The sequence below is a fragment of the Anomaloglossus baeobatrachus genome, chromosome 12 (assembly GCF_048569485.1).
Source record: "Anomaloglossus baeobatrachus isolate aAnoBae1 chromosome 12, aAnoBae1.hap1, whole genome shotgun sequence".
NCBI lineage: Eukaryota > Metazoa > Chordata > Amphibia > Anura > Aromobatidae > Anomaloglossus > Anomaloglossus baeobatrachus.
Window position 1 is genome coordinate 227,844 of NC_134364.1, and position 12,289 is coordinate 240,132.

General features: G+C 58.0%; 2 protein-coding genes across 6 annotated transcripts in view; one reads left to right on the plus strand and one right to left on the minus strand.

Annotated features, from left to right (window-relative positions):
• Nucleotides 1-11,125, plus strand: part of ABCD4 (ATP binding cassette subfamily D member 4) — a 235,596-nt gene extending 224,471 nt beyond the window's left edge. For both annotated transcript variants that reach the window (XM_075330858.1, XM_075330859.1), the window contains one exon: nucleotides 10,611-11,125. In XM_075330858.1, coding sequence (XP_075186973.1) covers nucleotides 10,611-10,694 — 84 coding nt within the window. In that variant the 3' untranslated portion in view covers nucleotides 10,695-11,125. The remainder of the gene's footprint in view (nucleotides 1-10,610) is intronic.
• The window catches only part of VSX2 (visual system homeobox 2), a 296,322-nt gene continuing 295,002 nt past the window's right edge, over nucleotides 10,970-12,289 (minus strand). For 2 of the 4 annotated variants that reach the window (XM_075330864.1, XM_075330863.1), the window contains exon 5: nucleotides 10,970-11,374. In XM_075330864.1, coding sequence (XP_075186979.1) covers nucleotides 11,100-11,374 — 275 coding nt within the window. In that variant the 3' untranslated portion in view covers nucleotides 10,970-11,099. Of the gene's footprint in view, nucleotides 11,438-12,289 lie in introns of all 4 variants that reach the window. The other 2 variants (XM_075330862.1, XM_075330861.1) reach the window with 1 other exon arrangement.

Below are 12,289 nucleotides of genomic sequence, written 5' to 3' on the forward strand. Positions count from 1 at the left end.
TCCTCACAGTGTACATCCTAGTGTGGCATGTGAGGGCGGCCTCAGAGAGGTGATCCTCACAGTGTACATCCTAGTGTGGGATGTAGGGGAGGCCTCAGAGAGGTGATCCTCACAGTGTACATCCTAGTGTGGGATGTGGGGGCGGCCTCAGAGAGGTGATCCTCACAGTTTACATCCTAGTGTGGGATGTGGAGGCGGCCTCAGAGAGGTGATCCTCACAGTGTACATCCTAGTGTGGGATGTAGGGGAGCCTCAGAGAGGTGATCCTCACAGTGTACATCCTAGTGTGGGATGTGGGGGCGGCCTCAGAGAGGTGATCCTCACAGTGTACATCCTAGTGTGGGATGTGGGGGGCGGCCTCAGAGAGGTGATCCTCACAGTGTACATGCTAGTGTGGGATGTGAGGGCGGCCTCAGAGGGGGGATCCTCACAGTGTACATGCTAGTGTGGGATGTGAGGGCGGCCTCAGAGGGGGGACCCTCACAGTGTACATCCTTGTGTGGGATGTAGGGGAGGCCTCAGAGGGGTGATCCTCACAGTGTACATCCTAGTGTGGGATGTGGGGGTGGCCTCAGAGAGGTGATCCTCACAGTGTACATCCTAGTGTGGGATGTAGGGGAGGCCTCAGAGGGGGGATCCTCACAGTGTACATCCTAGTGTGGGATGTGGGGGCGGCCTCAGAGAGGTGATCCTCACAGTGTACATCCTAGTGTGGGATGTAGGGGAGGCCTCAGAGGGGTGATCCTCACAGTGTACATCCTAGTGTGGGATGTAGGGGAGGCCTCAGAGGGGGGGATCCTCACAGTGTACATCCTAGTGTGGGATGTGGGGGCAGCCTCAGAGAGGTGATCCTCACAGTGTACATCCTAGTGTGGGATGTGAGGGCGGCCTCAGAGAGGTGATCCTCACAGTGTACATCCTTGTGTGGGATGTGAGGGTGGCCTCAGAGGGGTGATCCTCACAGTGTATATCCTAGTGTGGGATGTGAGGGTGGCCTCAGAGGGGGCATCCTCACAGTGTACATCCTAGTGTGGGATGTAAGGGAGGCCTCAGAGGGGGCATCCTCACAGTGTACATCCTAGTGTGGCATGTGAGGGCGGCCTCAGAGAGGTGATCCTCACAGTGTACATCCTAGTGTGGGATGTAGGGGAGGCCTCAGAGAGGTGATCCTCACAGTGTACATCCTAGTGTGGGATGTGGGGGCGGCCTCAGAGAGGTGATCCTCACAGTGTACATCCTAGTGTGGGATGTGGGGGCGGCCTCAGAGAGGTGATCCTCACAGTTTACATCCTAGTGTGGGATGTGGAGGCGGCCTCAGAGAGGTGATCCTCACAGTGTACATCCTAGTGTGGGATGTAGGGGAGGCCTCAGAGAGGTGATCCTCACAGTGTACATCCTAGTGTGGGATGTGGGGGCGGCCTCAGAGAGGTGATCCTCACAGTGTACATCCTAGTGTGGGATGTGGAGGCGGCCTCAGAGAGGTGATCCTCACAGTGTACATCCTAGTGTGGGATGTAGGGGAGGCCTCAGAGAGGTGATCCTCACAGTGTACATCCTAGTGTGGGATGTGAGGGCGGCCTCAGAGGGGGGATCCTCACAGTGTACATGCTAGTGTGGGATGTGAGGGCGGCCTCAGAGGGGGGACCCTCACAGTGTACATGCTAGTGTGGGATGAGAGGGCGGCCTCAGAGGGGGGATCCTCACAGTGTACATGCTAGTGTGGGATGTGAGGGCGGCCTCAGAGGGGGGATCCTCACAGTGTACATGCTAGTGTGGGATTTGAGGGCGGCCTCAGAGGGGGGATCCTCACAGTGTACATGCTAGTGTGGGATGTGAGGGCGGCCTCAGAGGGGGGATCCTCACAGTGTACATGCTAGTGTGGGATGTGAGGGCGTCCTCAGAGGGGGGATCCTCACAGTGTACATGCTAGTGTGGGATGTGAGGGTGGCCTCAGAGGGGGGATCCTCACAGTGTACATCCTAGTGTGGGATGTGAGGGCGGCCTCAGAGGGGGGATCCTCACAGTGTACATCCTAGTGTGGGACGTGAGGGTGGCCTCAGAGGGGTGATCCTCACAGTGTACATCCTAGTGTGGGATGTGAGGGCGGCCTCAGAGGGGTGATCCTCACAGTGTACATCCTAGTGTGGGACGTGGGGGCAAGTTCAGAGAGGTGATCCTCACAGTGTACATCCTAGTGTGGGATGTGAGGGCGGCCTCAGAGGGAGGATCCTCACAGTGTACATCCTAGTGTGGGATGTGAGGGCGGCCTCAGAGAGAGGATCCTCACAGTGTACATCCTAGTGTGGGATGTAGGGGAGGCCTCAGAGGGGGGATCCTCACAGTGTACATCCTAGTGATGGATGTGAGGGCGGCCTCAGAGGGAGGATCCTCACAGTGTACATCCTAGTGTGGGATGTAGGGGCGGCCTCAGAGGGGTGATCCTCACAGTGTACATCCTAGTGTGGGATGTAGGGGCGGCCTCAGAGGGGGGATCCTCACAGTGTACATGCTAGTGTGGGACGTGAGGGCGGCCTCAGAGGGGGGATCCTCACAGTGTACATGCTAGTGTGGGACGTGAGGGCGGCCTCAGAGGGGGGATCCTCACAGTGTACATCCTAGTGTGGGATGTGAGGGCAGCCTCAGAGGGGTGATCCTCACAGTGTACATCCTAGTGTGGGATGTGGGGGAGGCCTCAGAGGGGGGATCCTCACAGTGTACATCCTAGTGTGGGATGTGGGGGCAGCCTCAGAGAGGTGATCCTCACAGTGTACATCCTTGTGTGGGATGTGAGGGCAGCCTCAGAGGGGTGATCCTCACAGTGTACATCCTAGTGTGGGATGTGGGGGAGGCCTCAGAGGGGTGATCCTCACAGTGTACATCCTAGTGTGGGATGTGAGGGCAGCCTCAGAGGGGTGATCCTCACAGTGTACATCCTTGTGTGGGATGTGAGGGCGGCCTCAGAGGGGTGATCCTCACAGTGTACATCCTAGTGTGGGACGTGAGGGTGGCCTCAGAGGGGTGATCCTCACAGTGTACATCCTAGTGTGGGATGTAGGGGAGGCCTCAGAGAGGTGATCCTCACAGTGTACATCCTAGTGTGGGATGTGGGGGCAGGTTCAGAGGGGTGATCCTCACAGTGTACATCCTAGTATGGTATGTGGAGGCGGCCTCAGAGAGGTGATCCTCACAGTGTACATCCTAGTGTGGGATGTAGGGGAGGCCTCAGAGAGGTGATCCTCACAGTGTACATCCTAGTGTGGGATGTGGGGGCAGGTTCAGAGGGGTGATCCTCACAGTGTACATCCTAGTATGGTATGTGGAGGCGGCCTCAGAGAGGTGATCCTCACAGTGTACATCCTAGTGTGGAATGTGGGGGGCGGCCTCAGAGAGGTGATCCTCACAGTCTACATCCTAGTGTGGGATGTGAGGGTGGCCTCAGAGGGGGGATCCTCACAGTGTACATGCTAGTGTGGGATGTGAGGGCGGCCTCAGAGGGGGGATCCTCACAGTGTACATGCTAGTGTGGGATGTGAGGGCGGCCTCAGAGGGGGGATCCTCACAGTGTACATGCTAGTGTGGGATGTGAGGGGCGGCCTCAGAGGGGGGATCCTCACAGTGTACATGCTAGTGTGGGATGTGAGGGCGGCCTCAGAGGGGGGATCCTCACAGTGTACATGCTAGTGTGGGATGTGAGGGCGGCCTCAGAGGGGGGATCCTCACAGTGTACATGCTAGTGTGGGATGTGAGGGCGGCCTCAGAGGGGGGATCCTCACAGTGTACATGCTAGTGTGGGATTTGAGGGCGGCCTCAGAGGGGGGATCCTCACAGTGTACATGCTAGTGTGGGATGTAGGGGAGGCCTCAGAGGGGGGATCCTCACAGTGTACATCCTAGTGATGGATGTGAGGGCGGCCTCAGAGGGAGGATCCTCACAGTGTACATCCTAGTGTGGGATGTAGGGGCGGCCTCAGAGGGGTGATCCTCACAGTGTACATCCTAGTGTGGGATGTAGGGGCGGCCTCAGAGGGGGGATCCTCACAGTGTACATGCTAGTGTGGGACGTGAGGGCGGCCTCAGAGGGGGGATCCTCACAGTGTACATGCTAGTGTGGGACGTGAGGGCGGCCTCAGAGGGGGGATCCTCACAGTGTACATCCTAGTGTGGGATGTAGGGGCGGCCTCAGAGGGGTGATCCTCACAGTGTACATGCTAGTGTGGGACGTAAGGGCGGCCTCAGAGGGGGGATCCTCACAGTGTACATGCTAGTGTGGGACGTGAGGGCGGCCTCAGAGGGGGGATCCTCACAGTGTACATCCTAGTGTGGGATGTGAGGGCAGCCTCAGAGGGGTGATCCTCACAGTGTACATCCTAGTGTGGGATGTGGGGGAGGCCTCAGAGGGGGGATCCTCACAGTGTACATCCTAGTGTGGGATGTGGGGGCAGCCTCAGAGAGGTGATCCTCACAGTGTACATCCTTGTGTGGGATGTGAGGGCAGCCTCAGAGGGGTGATCCTCACAGTGTACATCCTAGTGTGGGATGTGGGGGAGGCCTCAGAGGGGTGATCCTCACAGTGTACATCCTAGTGTGGGATGTGAGGGCAGCCTCAGAGGGGTGATCCTCACAGTGTACATCCTTGTGTGGGATGTGAGGGCGGCCTCAGAGGGGTGATCCTCACAGTGTACATCCTAGTGTGGGACGTGAGGGTGGCCTCAGAGGGGTGATCCTCACAGTGTACATCCTAGTGTGGGATGTAGGGGAGGCCTCAGAGAGGTGATCCTCACAGTGTACATCCTAGTGTGGGATGTGGGGGCAGGTTCAGAGGGGTGATCCTCACAGTGTACATCCTAGTATGGTATGTGGAGGCGGCCTCAGAGAGGTGATCCTCACAGTGTACATCCTAGTGTGGGATGTAGGGGAGGCCTCAGAGAGGTGATCCTCACAGTGTACATCCTAGTGTGGGATGTGGGGGCAGGTTCAGAGGGGTGATCCTCACAGTGTACATCCTAGTATGGTATGTGGAGGCGGCCTCAGAGAGGTGATCCTCACAGTGTACATCCTAGTGTGGAATGTGGGGGGCGGCCTCAGAGAGGTGATCCTCACAGTCTACATCCTAGTGTGGGATGTGAGGGTGGCCTCAGAGGGGGGATCCTCACAGTGTACATGCTAGTGTGGGATGTGAGGGCGGCCTCAGAGGGGGGATCCTCACAGTGTACATGCTAGTGTGGGATGTGAGGGCGGCCTCAGAGGGGGGGATCCTCACAGTGTACATGCTAGTGTGGGATGTGAGGGCGGCCTCAGAGGGGGGGATCCTCACAGTGTACATGCTAGTGTGGGATGTGAGGGCGGCCTCAGAGGGGGGATCCTCACAGTGTACATGCTAGTGTGGGATGTGAGGGCGGCCTCAGAGGGGGGATCCTCACAGTGTACATGCTAGTGTGGGATGTGAGGGCGGCCTCAGAGGGGGGATCCTCACAGTGTACATGCTAGTGTGGGATGTGAGGGCGGCCTCAGAGGGGGGATCCTCACAGTGTACATGCTAGTGTGGGATGTGAGGGCAGCCTCAGAGGGGGGATCCTCACAGTGTACATCCTTGTGTGGGACCTGAGGGCGGCCTCAGAGGGGTGATCCTCACAGTGTACATCCTAGTGTGGGACGTGAGGGCGGCCTCAGAGGGGTGATCCTCACAGTGTACATCCTAGTGTGGGACGTGAGGGCGGCCTCAGAGGGGAGATCCTCACAGTGTACATCCTAGTGTGGGATGTGAGGGCGGCCTCAGAGGGGTGATCCTCACAGTGTACATCCTAGTGTGGGACGTGAGGGCGGCCTCAGAGGGGTGATCCTCACAGTGTACATCCTAGTGTGGGATGTGAGGGCAGCCTCAGAGGGGTGATCCTCACAGTGTACATCCTAGTGTGGGACGTGGGGGCAAGTTCAGAGAGGTGATTCTCACAGTGTACATGCTAGTGTGGGATGTGAGGGCGGCCTCAGAGGGGGGATCCTCACAGTGTACATGCTAGTGTGGGATGTGAGGGCAGCCTCAGAGGGGAGATCCTCACAGTGTACATCCTAGTGTGGGATGTGAGGGCGGCCTCAGAGGGGTGATCCTCACAGTGTACATCCTAGTGTGGGACGTGAGGGCGGCCTCAGAGGGGTGATCCTCACAGTGTACATCCTAGTGTGGGATGTGAGGGCGGCCTCAGAGGGGAGATCCTCACAGTGTACATCCTAGTGTGGGATGTGAGGGCGGCCTCAGAGGGGTGATCCTCACAGTGTACATCCTAGTGTGGGACGTGAGGGCGGCCTCAGAGGGGGGATCCTCACAGTGTACATCCTAGTGTGGGATGTGAGGGCGGCCTCAGAGGGAGGATCCTCACAGTGTACATCCTAGTGTGGGATGTAGGGGCGGCCTCAGAGGGGTGATCCTCACAGTGTACATCCTAGTGTGGGATGTAGGGGAGGCCTCAGAGGGAGGATCCTCACAGTGTACATCATAGTGTGGCATGTAGGGGCGGCCTCAGAGGGGTGATCCTCACAGTATATATCCTAGTGTGGGATGTAGGGGCGGCCTCAGAGGGGTGATCCTCACAGTGTACATCCTAGTGTGGGACGTGAGGGCGGCCTCAGAGGGGGGATCCTCACAGTGTACATGCTAGTGTGGGACGTGAGGGCGGCCTCAGAGGGGGGATACTCAGTGTACATGCTAGTGTGGGACGTGAGGGCGGCCTCAGAGGGGGGATCCTCACAGTGTACATGTTAGTGTGGGATGTGAGGGCGGCCTCAGAGGGGGGATCCTCACAGTGTACATACTAGTGTGGGATGTGAGGGCGGCCTCAGAGGGGGGATCCTCACAGTGTACATGCTAGTGTGGGATGTGAGGGCGGCCTCAGAGGGGGGATCCTCACAGTGTACATACTAGTGTGGGATGTGAGGGCGGCCTCAGAGGGGGGATCCTCACAGTGTACATGCTAGTGTGGGATGTGAGGGCGGCCTCAGAGGGGGGATCCTCACAGTGTACATCCTTGTGTGGGACCTGAGGGCGGCCTCAGAGGGGTGATCCTCACAGTGTACATCCTAGTGTGGGACGTGAGGGTGGCCTCAGAGGGGTGATCCTCACAGTGTACATCCTAGTGTGGGATGTGAGGGCGGCCTCAGAGAGGTGATCCTCACAGTGTACATCCTAGTGTGGGATGTGAGGGCGGCCTCAGAGGGAGGATCCTCACAGTGTACATCCTAGTGTGGGATGTGAGGGCGGCCTCAGAGAGAGGATCCTCACAGTGTACATCCTAGTGTGGGATGTAGGGGAGGCCTCAGAGGGGGGATCCTCACAGTGTACATCCTAGTGATGGATGTGAGGGCGGCCTCAGAGGGAGGATCCTCACAGTGTACATCCTAGTGTGGGATGTAGGGGCGGCCTCAGAGGGGTGATCCTCACAGTGTACATCCTAGTGTGGGATGTAGGGGCGGCCTCAGAGGGGGGATCCTCACAGTGTACATGCTAGTGTGGGACGTGAGGGCGGCCTCAGAGGGGGGATCCTCACAGTGTACATGCTAGTGTGGGACGTGAGGGCGGCCTCAGAGGGGGGATCCTCACAGTGTACATCCTAGTGTGGGATGTAGGGGCGGCCTCAGAGGGGTGATCCTCACAGTGTACATGCTAGTGTGGGACGTAAGGGCGGCCTCAGAGGGGGGATCCTCACAGTGTACATGCTAGTGTGGGACGTGAGGGCGGCCTCAGAGGGGGGATCCTCACAGTGTACATCCTAGTGTGGGATGTGAGGGCAGCCTCAGAGGGGTGATCCTCACAGTGTACATCCTAGTGTGGGATGTGGGGGAGGCCTCAGAGGGGGGATCCTCACAGTGTACATCCTAGTGTGGGATGTGGGGGCAGCCTCAGAGAGGTGATCCTCACAGTGTACATCCTTGTGTGGGATGTGAGGGCAGCCTCAGAGGGGTGATCCTCACAGTGTACATCCTAGTGTGGGATGTGGGGGAGGCCTCAGAGGGGTGATCCTCACAGTGTACATCCTAGTGTGGGATGTGAGGGCAGCCTCAGAGGGGTGATCCTCACAGTGTACATCCTTGTGTGGGATGTGAGGGCGGCCTCAGAGGGGTGATCCTCACAGTGTACATCCTAGTGTGGGACGTGAGGGTGGCCTCAGAGGGGTGATCCTCACAGTGTACATCCTAGTGTGGGATGTAGGGGAGGCCTCAGAGAGGTGATCCTCACAGTGTACATCCTAGTGTGGGATGTGGGGGCAGGTTCAGAGGGGTGATCCTCACAGTGTACATCCTAGTATGGTATGTGGAGGCGGCCTCAGAGAGGTGATCCTCACAGTGTACATCCTAGTGTGGGATGTAGGGGAGGCCTCAGAGAGGTGATCCTCACAGTGTACATCCTAGTGTGGGATGTGGGGGCAGGTTCAGAGGGGTGATCCTCACAGTGTACATCCTAGTATGGTATGTGGAGGCGGCCTCAGAGAGGTGATCCTCACAGTGTACATCCTAGTGTGGAATGTGGGGGGCGGCCTCAGAGAGGTGATCCTCACAGTCTACATCCTAGTGTGGGATGTGAGGGTGGCCTCAGAGGGGGGATCCTCACAGTGTACATGCTAGTGTGGGATGTGAGGGCGGCCTCAGAGGGGGGATCCTCACAGTGTACATGCTAGTGTGGGATGTGAGGGCGGCCTCAGAGGGGGGATCCTCACAGTGTACATGCTAGTGTGGGATGTGAGGGCGGCCTCAGAGGGGGGATCCTCACAGTGTACATGCTAGTGTGGGATGTGAGGGCGGCCTCAGAGGGGGGATCCTCACAGTGTACATGCTAGTGTGGGATGTGAGGGCGGCCTCAGAGGGGGGATCCTCACAGTGTACATGCTAGTGTGGGATGTGAGGGCGGCCTCAGAGGGGGGATCCTCACAGTGTACATGCTAGTGTGGGATGTGAGGGCAGCCTCAGAGGGGGGATCCTCACAGTGTACATCCTTGTGTGGGACCTGAGGGCGGCCTCACAGGGGTGATCCTCACAGTGTACATCCTAGTGTGGGACGTGAGGGCGGCCTCAGAGGGGAGATCCTCACAGTGTACATCCTAGTGTGGGATGTGAGGGCAGCCTCAGAGGGGTGATCCTCACAGTGTACATCCTAGTGTGGGACGTGGGGGCAAGTTCAGAGAGGTGATTCTCACAGTGTACATGCTAGTGTGGGATGTGAGGGCGGCCTCAGAGGGGGGATCCTCACAGTGTACATGCTAGTGTGGGATGTGAGGGCAGCCTCAGAGGGGAGATCCTCACAGTGTACATCCTAGTGTGGGATGTGAGGGCGGCCTCAGAGGGGTGATCCTCACAGTGTACATCCTAGTGTGGGATGTGAGGGCGGCCTCAGAGGGGAGATCCTCACAATGTACATCCTAGTGTGGGATGTGAGGGCGGCCTCAGAGGGGTGATCCTCACAGTGTACATCCTAGTGTGGGACGTGAGGGCGGCCTCAGAGGGGGGATCCTCACAGTGTACATCCTAGTGTGGGATGTGAGGGCGGCCTCAGAGGGAGGATCCTCACAGTGTACATCCTAGTGTGGGATGTAGGGGCGGCCTCAGAGGGGTGATCCTCACAGTGTACATCCTAGTGTGGGATGTAGGGGAGGCCTCAGAGGGAGGATCCTCACAGTGTACATCATAGTGTGGCATGTAGGGGCGGCCTCAGAGGGGTGATCCTCACAGTATATATCCTAGTGTGGGATGTAGGGGCGGCCTCAGAGGGGTGATCCTCACAGTGTACATCCTAGTGTGGGACGTGAGGGCGGCCTCAGAGGGGGGATCCTCACAGTGTACATGCTTGTGTGGGACGTGAGGGCGGCCTCAGAGGGGGGATACTCAGTGTACATGCTAGTGTGGGACGTGAGGGCGGCCTCAGAGGGGGGATCCTCACAGTGTACATGCTAGTGTGGGATGTGAGGGCGGCCTCAGAGGGGGGATCCTCACAGTGTACATACTAGTGTGGGATGTGAGGGCGGCCTCAGAGGGGGGATCCTCACAGTGTACATGCTAGTGTGGGATGTGAGGGCGGCCTCAGAGGGGGGATCCTCACAGTGTACATGCTAGTGTGGGATGTGAGGGCGGCCTCAGAGGGGGGATCCTCACAGTGTACATGCTAGTGTGGGATGTGAGGGCGGCCTCAGAGGGGGGATCCTCATAGTGTACATGCTAGTGTTACACGTGGACTCAGGCAGAGCGGAGATACTAAATATACATGGTTAAGTCCCATGCCTCAGACCTGGGCTTTGTGCCATTATCAGGTGTATCGGGTTCTCCCGTCCCGGTCTCCATTCTAAGCACAGGGCTTTATTGAGGTGTGAGGTGCATTTATATATGCAAAGAAGGCCGTCTTTTGTGCCCCTCAGTGTTATTTGGGTCTCATTATTTGTCAGCCTAGATGCTTTTGTTAGTGTTGGGGCTTGCGGGCGTCTTGGGGGGCGTGCGGGCGTCTTGGGGGGGCGTGCGGGCGTCTTGGGGGGGCGTGCGGGCGTCTTGGGGGGGCGTGCGGGCGTCTTGGGGGGGCGTGCGGGCGTCTTGGGGGGGCGTGCGGGCATTTTGTGATTGCTGTTCTTCTTCTTACAGTTTCATGACGTGGAGTTAAAGCTTGGACCTGATGGACAGTGGGAGTTGAGTCGTATAATGAGACCTCAGACGGCAGATTTCTGATTCATGGCGCTGTGGACCACCGGTGGCACTTTAGCCGTCAGCTGTGCTGCCTTCACCATCCATTCATGGGCAGTGTATAATATTGGCCCCATCTTCACACACCAGGCCCCCTGTGATTCTCCGGCCAGTGGGCGCTCCTCAGTGTGTCGCGCGTTGTCAGTGTGTCGCGCGTTGTCAGTGTGTCGCGCATTGTCAGTGTGTCGCGCGTTGTCAGTGTGTCGCACGTTGTCAGTGTGTCGCGTGTGTACTGACAACACCACACTATTTACATCCAGCTTTATTTTACTGCAGGTTAGACCTAATGGAATGTAAAATGTCTCTGTACAATATTTACAGCCATCCCCTTGTGCCCAGACGTCCGCTGCCCACCGCATGCATGCTACCACCAGGACCCGCTGCCGCTCCTCACAATGAAGCCTTGCTCTCTTCTCTGTCCTCGCCTTGGTCCTGCTTTCTGGCGGGAGTCTCACAGTTCGTGCGCTGCAGGACTTTGGCGCTGTGTTCTTGAGCTCGTGCTCGCAGGGCAGCAATGCTGTTCTCTCTAAGCTCCTCCTCCGAGATGGCGCTCGGGGGGTCACTGTCATTCCGCTCGCTGCTTTCTGACTGGTTGGATATAGCGGGAAGCTCCTTCTCCGGCGGTGGGATTGCATCCGCCGCCTCCAAGGATTTTTTGTGCATTCCTGCAAAGAATTGTTGGTATTCGGGTTTAGAAAATCGTCTGGGCATTGACAGGTCATCGCGAACTGAAAATGGCAAAGACAAAAAAGAATTTAGGAGACTTGTGAAAGAGACACAAAGGGTTGTCCAGCATTGACCCTGCAGCATTGACCCTGCAGCATTGACCCTGCAGCATTGACCCTGCAGCATTGACCCCGCAGCATTGACCCCGCAGCATTGACCCCGCAGCATTGACCCCGCAGCATTGACCCCGCAGCATTGACCCCGCAGCATTGACCCCGCAGCATCGACCCCGCAGCATCGACCCCGCAGCATCGACCCCGCAGCATCGACCCCGCAGCATCGACCCCGCAGCATCGACCCCGCAGCATCGACCCCGCAGCATCGACCCCGCAGCATCGACCCTGCAGCATCGACCCTGCAGCCGACGGATGTAACATTTCAGCTGTGGTTGACTGAGCCCATGGTGGAGGCCACTCTGTATGCTCCAGTACACAGCTGAGCCCACGGTGGAGGCCGCTCTGTATGCTCCTGTACACAGCTGAGCCCATGGTGGAGGCCACTCTGTATGCTCCAGTACACAGCGGAGTCCATGGTGGAGGCCACTCTGTATGCTCCAGTACACAGCTGAGCCCATGGTGGAGGCCACTCTGTATGCTCCAGGACACAGCTGAGCCCATGGTGGAGGCCACTCTGTATGCTCCACTACACAGTGGAGTCCATGGTGGAGGCCACTCTGTATGCTCCAGTACACAGCTGAGTCCATGGTGGAGGCCACTCTGTATGCTCCTGTACACAGCTGAGCCCATGGTGGAGGCCACTCTGTATGCTCCTGTACACAGTGGAGCCCATGGTGGAGGCCACTCTGTATGCTCCTGTACACAGCGGAGCCCATGGTGGAGGCCACTCTGTATGCT